Source organism: Botryllus schlosseri, chromosome 3 (genome assembly GCF_051294905.1).
Source record: "Botryllus schlosseri isolate E-star chromosome 3, Bs_hap1, whole genome shotgun sequence".
NCBI lineage: Eukaryota > Metazoa > Chordata > Ascidiacea > Stolidobranchia > Styelidae > Botryllus > Botryllus schlosseri.
This window is the reverse complement of record NC_137238.1, coordinates 24,235,166-24,249,375: the sequence shown is the minus strand read 5'-3', so window position 1 is coordinate 24,249,375 and position 14,210 is coordinate 24,235,166. Positions and strand designations below refer to the sequence as shown.

General features: G+C 37.9%; 2 protein-coding genes across 26 annotated transcripts in view; one reads left to right on the top strand and one right to left on the bottom strand.

Annotated features, from left to right (window-relative positions):
- The window catches only part of LOC145436173 (uncharacterized), a 297,258-nt gene that overhangs the window by 136,494 nt on the left and 146,554 nt on the right, over positions 1-14,210 (bottom strand). The window lies entirely within an intron of this gene.
- Positions 1-14,210, top strand: part of LOC145436166 (uncharacterized) — an 86,464-nt gene that overhangs the window by 30,977 nt on the left and 41,277 nt on the right. For all 25 annotated transcript variants that reach the window (XM_080313464.1, XM_080313469.1, XM_080313471.1 and 22 more), the window contains exons 19-30: positions 2,021-2,098; positions 2,232-2,312; positions 2,877-2,966; positions 3,391-3,471; positions 3,558-3,638; positions 4,046-4,129; positions 5,244-5,324; positions 7,048-7,137; positions 7,352-7,432; positions 8,749-8,829; positions 11,003-11,083; positions 11,166-11,246. In XM_080313464.1, the coding sequence (XP_080169590.1) occupies positions 2,021-2,098; positions 2,232-2,312; positions 2,877-2,966; positions 3,391-3,471; positions 3,558-3,638; positions 4,046-4,129; positions 5,244-5,324; positions 7,048-7,137; positions 7,352-7,432; positions 8,749-8,829; positions 11,003-11,083; positions 11,166-11,246 (990 nt within the window). The remainder of the gene's footprint in view (positions 1-2,020; positions 2,099-2,231; positions 2,313-2,876; positions 2,967-3,390; positions 3,472-3,557; positions 3,639-4,045; positions 4,130-5,243; positions 5,325-7,047; positions 7,138-7,351; positions 7,433-8,748; positions 8,830-11,002; positions 11,084-11,165; positions 11,247-14,210) is intronic.

Sequence of the window (14,210 nt, the reverse complement as noted above, 5' to 3'; positions counted from 1 at the left end):
TAGGCTATATACTTTACTATTTACTTTATTGTATTTTACAATTGAAGGAATAAAAGCTGAATATTAAATAATTTTCTCATGCATTAAACGGAAGCAAGACATCGTATATTAAATCAACAAACTGAATCTCACACGACCTCAACAGAAGCAAGAATGTCAACTTCAAAAATAACATCTGCATTGACAATAGGTAAAACATGTCCATACTTCTCCATGAGAACAGTGTCGTCCTACGTTTTCATCCTGACAGAGGTATTTTACATCATCTTACTTTTAAATGCCTCTGGAATTACCATTTGGTTGGCTAAAACCCCAGCATACGCATGACAAAATTGAATCGCGATTAAATATCAATATTTACCAATATGAAGTAGGAGAAATCAAACAAACTTACCTCATTAAATAATTTCGTTTCGGTTGTAAAACAGTCACTTGCACGCAACATATATACCATTCGCAGCAGAATAATAAAATCATATATTGATGTGCGTCAATTTAAGCCGTTGTATTATCATTTTGGAAATGAAGATTCTGCCAGCTGCACAAGAGATACTGACAGTATGAATGACTATTCAAAATCTAAACTGTACCAATGTTTTTAATTATGACATAATATTTGATATCAAATATGTATATCAATATACGACAGCGAGGAGTACCCCTGCGCCAGCTATCTTCCCACCAAAATCAGAAATAGAAGCCGAAACAGAAGTCGACTCAGCTGCTTCTCCAACCGCCGGTATGAATCATTATAGTAACGCAAATTTCTCTTATCAAAGGTAATAGAGGTGGCGAGACCGGTTTTGTGGCCGAGAAGCACATTACAAAGCTTAGTTTTAAAAGAGCAGAAACATAGCAAATACGAGTTCATTCACTCACAATGAAGTGTGGACTAACAAAATGAAAACAGTGCTGACCAGTTCCTTCAATTGGTTTGTCAAAACTGAACGATGCTTCAACTCACAAATTTCATCGCGGTATTAAATGATTCACAGCTTCGTAATCAGGTTTCATGTCACTAGTTTGTAGTAAGAGGTTTCTATTTCATCCGAATCATGTCCAAGAACATAATAAGTCGCAACGGCAGTATCATTGATATTGGAGTAAACTCTTGTTTCCAACTCGTAGCTATCCAATGCGTCCTTTGATGGATTCATTTTATATCTGTCTGCCTCACAGGCAAAGTGATGACTGCATCTGCCACGTCATCTTCAAACCAAGCGACAACGGAATCCGAATTAATCACGTCTTCCTCAACTGGTATGAAGCGGAAGTTGCGGTGTAGTTTAGTCTCACTTTCGCTTTCATATTACAGTAAACACTTACACCACATCTTTAAACTCTTCTGACAAAGAAGAATTAACCAAAATCAAAACAACATCATCATCACCTACAGGTATGAGCATTTTCTCATTTATCCGTCTATGGGAATATCATATTTTCAACTCCCGACAAAAGAGAGAACGACTAATTTTTGACAATTTCGTTATGTCGTCAGCAAACTATATAAACTATATAGAACGATATACAATATCCATAAATCAATCTCAATTTAAAATAGTTTGAGGTTTTCAGTCGTCACATAATGCTGATGCAACGATACACGTATAATAGTAAGCTATATAGCCTACATACGTGAAATCTTTTTGTCGACTAGAGAAAGAATCCACAAATGCCAACCTCTCCAGTTGAAATAGCAGTATTCATACCTTCAGGTTCACGTGATACATGGTATGGAAGAATAGTCGCCGCGGTTAAAACAACTGGGTGTAAAATAACGAAAAGTAATATGATAATTATTCATGTACGGAGCCTACATGATACTTATTGCTTCCAACGATTTCATACTACAGATTATTTTGACAAATGTACAACCTTCCAACCAACGGTAGCATCATCCTCAATTTCGGGACCTACTACTACACCCAAAATTGGTGGGCATTATTGGACACTTTGCAATATTCGTTGAAACATGTTGAATTGACCACCACAGCCCTACTGATAACATTTTATACTACAGGAAAGGCTACCACTACGTCCAGAAAGTACTCTACAAACGAAACATCAAATAATTTAGATGCGACCCCTTCAACTACCGGTATGGGTGTTTATTTTCCAATTTACTTTATTTTATTTTACAATTGAAAGAATAAAAGCCGGATATCAAACAATTTTCTCATGCATTGATTGAAAGCAAGACATCTAATATTAAATCCGTTTCACTTCTGCAGGAAGAATACCAACTCAATCTCAAACGACCTCAACAGTAGCAAGAATGTCAACTTCAAAAATAACATCTGCATTGACAATGGGTAAAACATCTCCCTACTTCTCCATGAGAACAGTGTTGTGCTACGTTTTCATCCTGACATAGGTATTCTGCATCATCATACTTTAAATGACTCCGGAATTACCAGTTATTTGGCTAAAATCCCAGCATCCACACGACAAAATTGAATCGCGATTAAATATCAATATTTACCAATATGAATTTCCACGAAGTAGGTCTAACAATTAGCCATACAGTGAAATGAATACGTTCGCAAAGGATTTTGTCACTATGAATCTTTTTACTCCACCGACGCTACCATCGACAGCCGGAGAAACTCGAACAAACTTACCTCATTAAATAATTTCGTTTCGGTTGTAAAACAGTCACTTGTACGGCAACATATATACCATTCGTAGCAGAATAATGAAATCATATATTGATGTACATCAATTTAAGCCGTTGTATTATCATTTGAAAATCAAGATACTGCTAGCTGCACAAGAGATTCCGTCAGTATGAATGACTATTCAAAAGCTAAACTGTACCAATGTTTATAATTATGAAATACCATTTGATATGAAATATGTATATCAATATACGACAGCGAGGAGCACCCCTGCGCCTGCTATCTTCACACCAAAATCAGCAATAGAAGCCGAAACAGAAGTCGACTCAGCTGCTTCACCAACCGATGGTATGAATCATTAAAGTAACGCAAACTCCCCCTATCAAGTATCAGGGGTGGCGAGACCGGTTTTGTGGCCGAGAAGCACATTACAAAGCTTAGTTTTAAAAGAGACGAAACATAGAAAATACCAGTTCATTCATTCACAATGAAGTGTTGGCTAACAAAATGAAAAGAGTGCTGACCAGCTCCTTAAATTGGCTTGTCAAACCTTAACGATGCTTCAATTCACAAATTTCATCGCGGTATTAAATGATTCACAGCCTCGGAATCACGTTTCTTGTCCCTAGTTTGTCCTGTCTATTTCATCCGAACCATTTCCAAGAACATAAGTCTTCACGACTACATTATTGATATTAGAGGAACACTTGTTTTCAAGTAGCTATCCAATGCGTCCATTGGTGAGTTCATTTTATATCCATCTGCCTCATAGAAAATGAGATCACGGCATCTGTCACGTATTCATCAAACCAAGCGACCACGGAATCCGAATCCACCGCGTCTTCCTCAACTGGTATGAAATTCCTAGAAACACGACCATTATATATTCAAGCGGAAATAGCGGTGTAATTAACTCTCAATTTCGTTTTCCTATTACAGTAACCACTTTCACCACATCTGTAGACTATTCTGTCAAAGAAGAATTAACAAAAATCAAAACAAAATCTTCATCAACCACCGGTATTAGCATTTTTTTTCTTATTAAGACGTCTATGAGACTATCATCTTTTCAAACAATTGGTTTACTTCCGCAAAAAGAGACTCCGCCTAATTGTTGACGATCTCATTAATGGAATTTACTACAACTGCAAAACTAACATAAGACGCTTACGATGATATTAAAATGTTCCCAATGGATTTTGCCTTTATTACAAATTCTACTCACGTTACCATCAGCATTTCTGAATGCAAATACTCAAATTAGTTATGTCAAACAATAAATCGAAGCAGTTTATTGTTATTGAAAAAGCAGTCTATTGCCATGAGAACAAAATTTCGAAATTATGAATGGATATTCGCTGCTCACCTGTACTGGGTATATATGGCTACTTGGCTATATATTCAAAATCTCTATATCTATGCGACAGCGAGAAGTAAGACTGCGCCTGCTTCATCCTCATCAAAAGTAGCAACAACAAAAGAAGCCGACTCAATCAGCTCATCTACCGCTGGTAGGAATTATTATATCACGTCAAGCAATATTTCACGCTACCAGTAATATCATCTGGGTATATTATGCTATCGTGTCTGATCCCACAGGAATCAAATGTACTAGTTATGCAATTTCTTTAACGGCAAGTATCAAAATATTCCTAATCGAAGTTTTTTTTCTCACTTTTTTCACTATTATATTAGTAATATACCTGTAACTGTTTATCTAAAATAGGTAAAACTACTATGATGTCTGCCACTCCCGAACGAATATTGAGACTTGTGCAAACTACTGGATTTTCGAAAAGTGCAACTATAACTATAACTAGAACTAGAAATACTAATTCATCACAATCCGCAGCTAGAACTAGAACTAGAACTATAATTACTCAAAAATCGTTAGTTGACCGTCAACTAACTAAATGAGTAGTTTGTACAAGTCTGAATTACTTGCCAATGACTGTCACCCCTCCATTCTTCATATATAGTTGCGTCTAATTTATTTATTCCTTGCATACATTTTGTAGATGCATTATTCGATGTGTTTGTATGTATGTTTTCAGGGACTCGCATTACTGCATTCTGCATGATATTTCCTCAATACTAGTCTAATCTGGATTGTAATTTATTTTCCCTTTTTCCCTATTATATAAGATTTCAATGCTTTTTCGGTACAGAAATCGATGACTGTGATGTGTCACATTATGGCTATATGACGTATGAGCAACTGCGTACTCCGATTGCCGTTGACAGGTAGATCGTAATGATCGTATCACCGGTATAAGTCAAAACCTATTGACATTGTTTTGTGCCGCATATTTTCACGTATGTTTTGACCTAATATGATGAAGAAATTTTGTCCCTCTCCCTGTTTTATATTCAAAGGTGAACAGCTGTCCTAAGAATTGCTAAGAGTCTCATTATCTGGGTCTAAAATTATTATTCAGTAATATATAGATTATAATGATGATAATGATAATTATCAATTGGATCAATGTTTTTTTTTTTGTTTCGTCTTCAACATCCCTAAGAACAAAACTGTTACCCGCTCCACTATTGGTATTCGAGTGAAAGATTGTTTTCAACTAAAAACTATCAGTTGATGGGTTGGTATAAAATATGTTTCCATCACAGGAAAGAGGATCGATGTGTCTGTAACGTCTTCATCAAATCAAGCGACCACAGAATATCAAACAACCGCATCGGTCACATTTGGTAAGATTTATATCACTTCACGCACCATCATATATTCGATGGAAATGGTTGAATGTTTACCTCGCTTTCTCAACTCAGTAAATACTTTCACTACATCTGGAACCTCATCTGACCAGGAATAATATACAGAATTAAAAAAACATCATCGCCAACTATCGGCATAAGCAGATGTTCTATTTCGTTGTCTATCGGAGATTGATCCGATCAAACGAGTGAAACCGGATGGTTTCACATCATCATCTGGTTATTCAACTTCAAAACGAACATTATCCCTGACAGCGGATTAGAATTGTCGATACTTGGTCATAAAACCAGTGCTGTACTACGTTTTCACATCGATGCAAATATTTCATATACAGTTAGTTTGATGTTATGCCGTATGCATTATATAGTTGACAAAGAATCCAATATATGAGTGGTAAGTTAAATTTCAAACAAGTAATCGCAAGTAATTAGTATGAAACAGACGTGACTCTACTAGCCACATTTAGATGTTGTGGAAGTTTTTGCCCTCCTCCGTCCACAGTTTAGGAGAGAAATACTGAAGAAACTCATGGTAATTGATACAATCAAACGGATTTGAATTTTCGGTTGTCTGACTGTTTCTTTAACAACATATTATTGATGACATGGTATGCGAGTCCACCTGGCGATCATTAATTTAGGACGTTTAAAACAGCGATATTGTCATCGGATCAATATCACGCAAGTATGATTGGAATAAGCTACGCTCATGTGCTGAAATATTAACTATCACAGGTATCGACAGACCTGCTTTGTGCGCGAGCCGCATATCACAAATATTAAGTTTAAAAGAGCCACAACACAAAATTTAAAATACGAATTTATTGCGACACAATGAAATGTAAGCTTTTGAACGAAGTTTATTATTGTGTGGGTGATACATTGCGTCTCCATCTGGGCTGCAAAGTGTTTGAAATCGGGCTGATATGACGTCAAAGCATTGCTGAGCAGTTAAGGAATATTTCAGCTCGGTAAATCGTATTACTCAATATATCTGTATTCGTTGGGTAAGTGGTAAAGTTATGGTGTTTGGTTTCGTAATGACGTTTCAAATTCAACTTTGTAATTATTGAGCAAATCTTGACAAATTAGGCCTAATGGCTTAGCCTAATTATCACCGTATGCAAACTCTTCCTCCCATTCTGTTTTAACAGTTATATTTTCCTGATTATATTTTCTTTTCTTGCAAATATCGCTAACGACATTTTCTCTGCAGTTACTGCTTGCCTTTACTACACAAATGAAAGAGCCGTATTCAGTATTGTTGGCCCGGAAATAATCGTGACCTGCGCTGCACTGTCGTGAATAATTATCAAGTTTATTGTTGAACACAATGATTTATCATCGACTGATGACCATGCATAATTGCTGCGGGGGAAGCGGGTGAAACGTTTAGGTGAACTTGGTTCGAGAGTTTTATTCCATTGTAAAGCTCTAACCCTGTTGCGCACCTTCCCCTAATTTTTTTACAAGTGTTGCGTAAACCCTAAGGAAGGAAAGGAACACGACGAAAACAATAAGCATTGTTATTACGTGATAGAATACATCAGTTAATAATCAGCTTAAAATTCTCTAGCTAAATGGCATGCTTGTATAGTATAATCATCAAAAAGCCACAACCAAAGGCTCAAATAGCCGCAGTATGCCCACCCCTGCAGTATCATATATTGAATATCCAATCAGTTTATCTATACGGCAGCGAAAAGTTCTGCTGCGCCTGCTACGTCCTCATCAACAACAGCAACAACAACAACAGGAGAATCCGAATCAACCGCCTCATCAAACGCTGGTAGGAATATGTGTTGAGCTATGACCGAAAACATGAATTCATGCTATCAAAAACAACCTTCAAGTATATTACCATAGCAATAACTTTTTGTGCATCTAAAATTCTTTCTGAACCTTATCATTCCATGATATCGAAGCAATCGTTTCAACGATATAGGCTATATACATATATGATCAATTATTCGTGCATATTATAACGTTTCCATTGATCACAGATAAAAGTACTATGATGGTAACAACCTCCGAACACATTGATACTTACAAAGCATTGAAGTCGACAATCCAATCAACTACTGGTGAGGGGGCATTATGCACAATTGAAACCTGTCTCAAAAATTCGTAGAATATTACATGTATATGTGCGTGAATCGCAGATACCTGAATCTGTGGTAACGTAATTAAGATCGTACGAGACGCATTCAATAGAAGGTCCCTTTAACTCTCTCTGTAGCAGTCTACGGAGGTGGCGTCAATATTTTGAATAAGCCGCCATCGAATCTCCGTAATTGAGACTTTTGTGCATTTAAAAAACAATGTTTTCATTCTCTTACCTCTAGCTACCGCTAAATTGTATTTGGATTGTATTTCGAATTGTTCCATGATACTGTGTCTTGTATTTCTTTTCGTTCCTTAGTTAGTTTTTATTTTTTATTTATTAGTTATCGACTGTGAAAATTGCTCCTGTCCTGGGTGGCTCGGCTCTGAAGAATTTGTCATATCGAGCCTTCCGTCTACCTTGTATGTTGCATTTCACGGTTACACTTTTGTAGTGTAATGTTGATATGTGATGTATGCGAATTAATATTCTCTCTCTCTATCCCTCCCTCTCTCTCTCTCTCTCTTTCTCTCTACTGTGATGAAACGATCAGTTTCCCAACTAACCAATTAACGACAAGAATTACCAGCCAGCGCGGTTTTTAAGCGAACTTTCTGAACGACTATACAACGAGAGTGAAGTTTCAAATGCCTAATGCATCAAACCAAACTACGATGGCTTCGGAAGGGGAATTTCCATCCATTCATCTTATTCCTTGACTGGTGCTAAAATATTCAGAGTTGTGTCGCTGAGATAACCTGTGCCAGTACGATAACGTGTATTCAGTGTGCATGCCTCCTCTTTAAATCGCCAATAGGCCAAGATGGGTGTCAGATTCAAAAGACAACTCCGAGTAGTTTCAAAACCTTCCTATCTTTTAATTGTTATCGCAATTTTTGTGGTGTGTTCAAGTGATAAAAATTGAAATTTAACCGAACCGAACCGGGCTACCTGTGAATATGACCCTTGTAAAACGGTTTGTGGTTGAAGTAAATAGAACAACGTTTTTTCTGGATTAGATTATTGTGGCCCGTTAGGTACCTAGTTCGCGTCTCGGTGATCGCTTGCCATAAAAATCTGGGAAACACTGTGCTAGAGCGAAATCTAGTCACTGAATATTTTCAACTTATAGCTGACGGTGTCGATTGATGGGTTTGTTTTACATGTGTCTCTCATAGGAACGACGACCGCTGGTAAGAGTTCCCGGGCAAGATCTCCCAGATAATGTCACACGCCGTGATCAAATCAAGAGGACAAAACTTATGTTTATCTGTCTCTTACACTTTCTTATCGCAGCAGATACTCTTATCACGTCTTCAGTCTCTTCTCGCAAGGAAGGATCGGAAGGAAATAATTCAACAGCTTCACCAAGTACCAGTATACCTTTCATACAGTATTGTTCGGATAAATGGGAATATATCTTTAGCCGTCTATATATCATTTGTGTAACTACTCTGATTTCTGCAACACCCAAAGCAATTACAGGCCAATGATTGGTATCTGTCCATTCTTCATATATAGTTTAATCTAATTTATTTATTCCTTGTATACATTTTTAAATCGACGTGTTTGTATGTATGTTTTCAGCGACTGGTATTATTGAATGTTGTATGATGTATCATCTATATTAGTATTATTTGGATAGCACTTTATGTTCCTTTTTTCCCTATAAATAATATTTAGTGCTCTTTCGGTACAGAAATCTGTATCACGAATATATTGATAAAACCCTATGAATGCCATATGTCACATTATGGCTTTATGACGTTTGAAAAACCTCGTATTCCGGTTCCGGTTGACAGAAAGATCGTAATGATCATATCACCGGTATAAGTCAATACCTATCAAGCATTGCTGTGTGTCGCATATTTCCATTTATGTTTTGATCTCATTGGTTGAAGTAGGCTAATTATGTCTCTCTCTCCCTCTTAACGTATTCAAAGATGGACAACCCTATAAACCAGGGGTTCTCATCCTGGGGGGCGCGCCCCCCTTGGGGGGCGCGGGAGGCTCTCAGGGGGGGCGCGAAAAATTGACGAAGTCAGTATAGGGGGGGCGCGAGAAATTGACAAAGTCAGTATAAATTGTCCGTGTCTGAACATGTGTTTCACATCCATTATGAGAAGACGATTAATGAAGATGAAATTTATTCCATATTCAAGAAAGTTTGCAAAATACAAACTCTAGCAACCGCGCTCAACGGAGTATAGTCTGATTTCAACTTCATTTGAGCAAGTTTTTGAAATTCTTTCGAGATATAGAGAGCAATTCCCACGTGTAAGTCATTTATTGCTTCATAGCTTTGACAGTAGCCTAAAGCTTGTCGCGCCGGGCAGCTCTTGTTAGTAGCTTGCGAACTGCACTGCCTAAGACAGACTTAGATGCAACATAGGTTGCCCGGTTTCGCCCTCAATTAGGCTACTCTAAATCAATACAATTTAATTAATTTCCAAAACTGATCAAAATTAGCCTGGCAGGACGGAACGACGCCTTGCTCTCTGTACTCACTACCAGCATCAGGATTAGTCTCGGGGTGACCTACCATGAAATTAATTAATGGATGTCTTGTTCAATGTTTTTTTTGTTATTTTCAAACAAGTTTGGAGAAATTTGTCAGCAATGTAAAAGACTCAACAACTGGAATGCAGATTCAAAATTGGCGTAAGATAGACCTTATGTATACTATTAGATCAGGGGTGGGCAGCCTGCGGCCGTAGAGGGGAATTGGAGCGGCCGTCGACGCCTATTTCAATTAGTATGTGTTGGCGGCCGTAGACATGCAAATTGCAATTACGAATTCACTCCCGCATTTTCGAGAGATTTTAATTAATCTTGAAATTTTCTTCGCCCTCTGCGCAATTCCACAAGACTTCATTTTTCGATTTTAATGCAGTAGCGCCCTTCTTAATCTGAGCAGGAGTGGGAACTGGCAAGAAATAACAATTCGTTCGCGGCCCTGAAAAATTTTCGCGCGCCGCGCGACAATATGCACCTCCCGGCAACTATTCATAACATTACCACTCGCGATTTCGGTGCGTACAATAGGCCATTGTGAAAAGTAGATGTCCGGAGTTCACCGGGAATGGATATGGACAGTTTACCATAGGTATTTTGCGTCCAGATCGTTCATTGCGGCTATGCCCTGGAATGCGGCCTTACGCTACATAAGAAATCGAAATGCGGCCATGATTATCAAAAACGTTGCCCACCTCTGTATTAGATGATGTGCTCTTTTTGACATGACGATAAATGCAAGGGGGTCAGGGGGGCGCGAATTTTTTGACCATCTCCAAGGGGGGCGCGTGTCAAAAAAGGTTGAGAACCACTGCTATAAACGAATGCTGAGAGTCTCATTATCTGGGGCTAAATTTCTTCAGTAATATACGGATTATGATAATAAGCAATTGCATCGATGTGGGTTTTCGACGTCGTCTTCAACGTCGCTTAGAACAAAACTGTTTACCGCTGCACTATTGGTATTCGAGTAAAAGATTGTTTCCAACTAAAAACTATCAGTTGATGAGTTTGTTAAAAACTGTTTCTATTACAGGAAAAACGAACAATGTGTCTGTCACGTCTTCATCTCTCCAAGCGACCCCAGAATACGACTCAACCACATCGGCCACCATTGGTAAGATTTCGGTGACATCACGCACCTTCATATAATCAATGGAACCGAATAGTTAAATGTCTACTTCGCTTTCTCAACTCAGTTAATACTTTCACTACATCTGGAACCTCATCGGAAAAGGAAGAATACACAGAATTCAAATCAACAACGTCGCCAACTAGCGGTATGAGCACTTTTCCTATTTCGTTTTCTATATGAAAATCATGAGATCAAATAAGTAAATCCATCCAGTCTCACATCATCATCATCATCTGATTATTCAACTTCAAAACCCACATTTTCCCTGACAATGGGTTGGAATACTGGATATCTATTCATAAGACCAGTGCCGTACTTCGTTATTACCCTGATCCAAATATTTCATGTAAAGTTGGTTTGATGTAGTTCCGTAGGCAATATATAATTGACAAAGAATGCAATATGTGTACGGTAAAATCGAATTTCGGGTAATAGTCGCTAGTAATATGCATGAAATAGAGGAGACTCTTCTAGTCACATTAATATGTTGGGGAAGTTTTTGCTTTCCCCTCATCTACAGTTTAGAAGAAAATACTGGAGAAACTCGTAGTAATTGCTAAAATCCAACGAATTTTCAGTTGTCTAACTGTCTCTTCATGAACAACAAATCAATGATGACGTAGTAAAAAAGTATACCTGGCGGCCAGCATTAGTTTAAGACGTTTAAAATGGTGATACTTAGGGTTGCATTCAAAACAAACGGTGTGTCAGAACACTTTGTTTAAAACATGTTTTGAACAATTTAAACAGTGTTTTAAACAAGGGCCATTTTGAAAAAATATTGTTTTGTTTTTTCAAACGACGTTTTTTGATTGTGTCATACTTGTGTAAATGCGTCCGAAAAAGCATATAGTATGAGCCTACGAACGATTTGCACCCAAAATAGTCGAAGCATGCGATGTGGGGTGGCTGGAACCCTCGAAATCGTCGTCGATTAATCAGTTACAGCACGTAGATATAAATCATTGGTATGGAATGGGTGTTCTGATGATAATGACCGCCGACCGTAAAAATGATGCATAACGATATAGTACTGGCGAAAGATATTTTTGTTCTATTTTTGACAGTGGTCGAAATCCCTTTCCGTCGAAGAAGCCATATTTACCCTTGTCTATGCCAAACCAATGCGACGTTACATTTAAATATTCGTGACGTCATGGCTAAAAAAAACTAAAATTAAAAAAAAATGTTTGTTTTAAATTTATTTTTGTTTTAAATCCAACCCTAGTGATACTGCATTCGGATCAATATTACTTAACTATGATTGGTATTCGCTACACCCCTGTGCTGGGATACATATTATGATATATTGAATATACAATTGATATATCTGTACGACAGCGAGAATTTTTTCTGCGCCTATTACGTCCTCATCAACAGCAGCAACAACAAGAGAATCCGAATCAACCACCTCATTATACTCTGGTAGGAATAACCGTGTGACCGGAAACATGACTTCATGCTATCAAGGATAACTTCGAAGTATATTACCACATGAATAAGTTTTCTGCATCTAAAATTCCTCCTGAAAATAAGCATCCCATGATACCGAAGAAATCATTTTAACGATATAGGTTATATACGATCAGTGGCGGCTCGTGACAATATCGGGTGGTGGGGCAAGGGGTGCATGTGATGGTAATAGTCTAAATGACGTCACAATAGTGTATTCCGACGTGAAAATGTGACTTCGTGGTCGTCACACACAGTTTGTATGGTGAATAGATATTAGGCATGGTTAACTAGGCTTACGCATTTCAAATTTTATTAATATATTCATGACAGAAATATATTAAAACCCGAAGCTTTTCGAGCTGACACTCTTCAAATTATTCGGAAGAAAATATGAAGTACAGTAGTTCATACCTGCATATTTTAACGTTTGTATCAGTAGGCGTATTGCGCGCGGCGTGATTTCATAGTTGCAAGATGTTCAATGACCAATTCATTGATATCTGGAATACCCATAATGACAGCGCTGAGAATCCTGAGCACATCTACTATAACTCATCGAGCCTATATCTTTACACATCCCGATTCTAAGAGAAGTCTCGATGCGTTTTAATGTGCTGAAACCACGCTTGGATTCTTCGGATGAAATCGGAGTGGCCAACATGATATTAAAAAAGCCAGTTACTGCAGCAAAGTTGATAGAAAGCGATTTTTCAACTACAGAAATTTTAAAGTTCACCACTGGTTACTACTTCGAAAAAAAGATGCATTGGAATATAAGCCAGTCAACTCTAACCGAGTAATGTCGACGATCGGGTAATATCGAGACACCGTTTGAAGTAGAGACCACATGATTCAGATCACGATACCCAATTTGTTCCAACTAGATAAACTGCCTCTGGCACCAGCAGTGTAAAAGTGTGTAACAAGGCGTCCTTATCCTCGCTTATACCTCAGCCCTTCATTTTTCTCGAAATATGTTGGGAAAAAGGTAAGAGTGCGCTTTCCACCCGCGTATAATTAGATCAATGGACAATTTTTAGGCTGATAAGGACCGTGACTCTTTACCTCTAATTATTGCTCTGAAGGAAACTGCATAAACGGCGTAAGGAGCAGAAATTCAACACGATTCATGTTCGCAATTGACCGCTGGCTAACAATCTGCAGACATAAGACTATAACCTATATAGTAGGGTTGTCCATAATTTGGAAAATCTTACAAATCCTCGGTTGTAATGTCTTATTCGATAGATTATTGATAAAAAACGACACTGAGCCTGAAAGAAGCTCACAGAAAGGCCGTTAAGATTTCGTGCAAAGCGTTTGAAAGTAGCTGCCGAAGAATGGGCGTGCCACGACCATAGAACGGCGAGAAGACTAGTAATCAAGAAACCACGGCTCTTGATTGGATAATCGGCTATGCTTCAATGACCACGTCAGCAGCAGCTTGCTGATTAGGTGAACAAGGAGTCTGCTACTGGCGGCGATTCTGAAAGCGCATTGTATGTAGGTTGACAGATAATGATTTAGGATTGATTAAGGGTATGTTGAGGTACGAAATACATGATGAACAAACAACAGCTGCTTCACAAAAACGTCTAAAGCATGACTGCTATATTGTGAAAGAAACCGCCGTAGCCTATATGCCTTGTTTTCA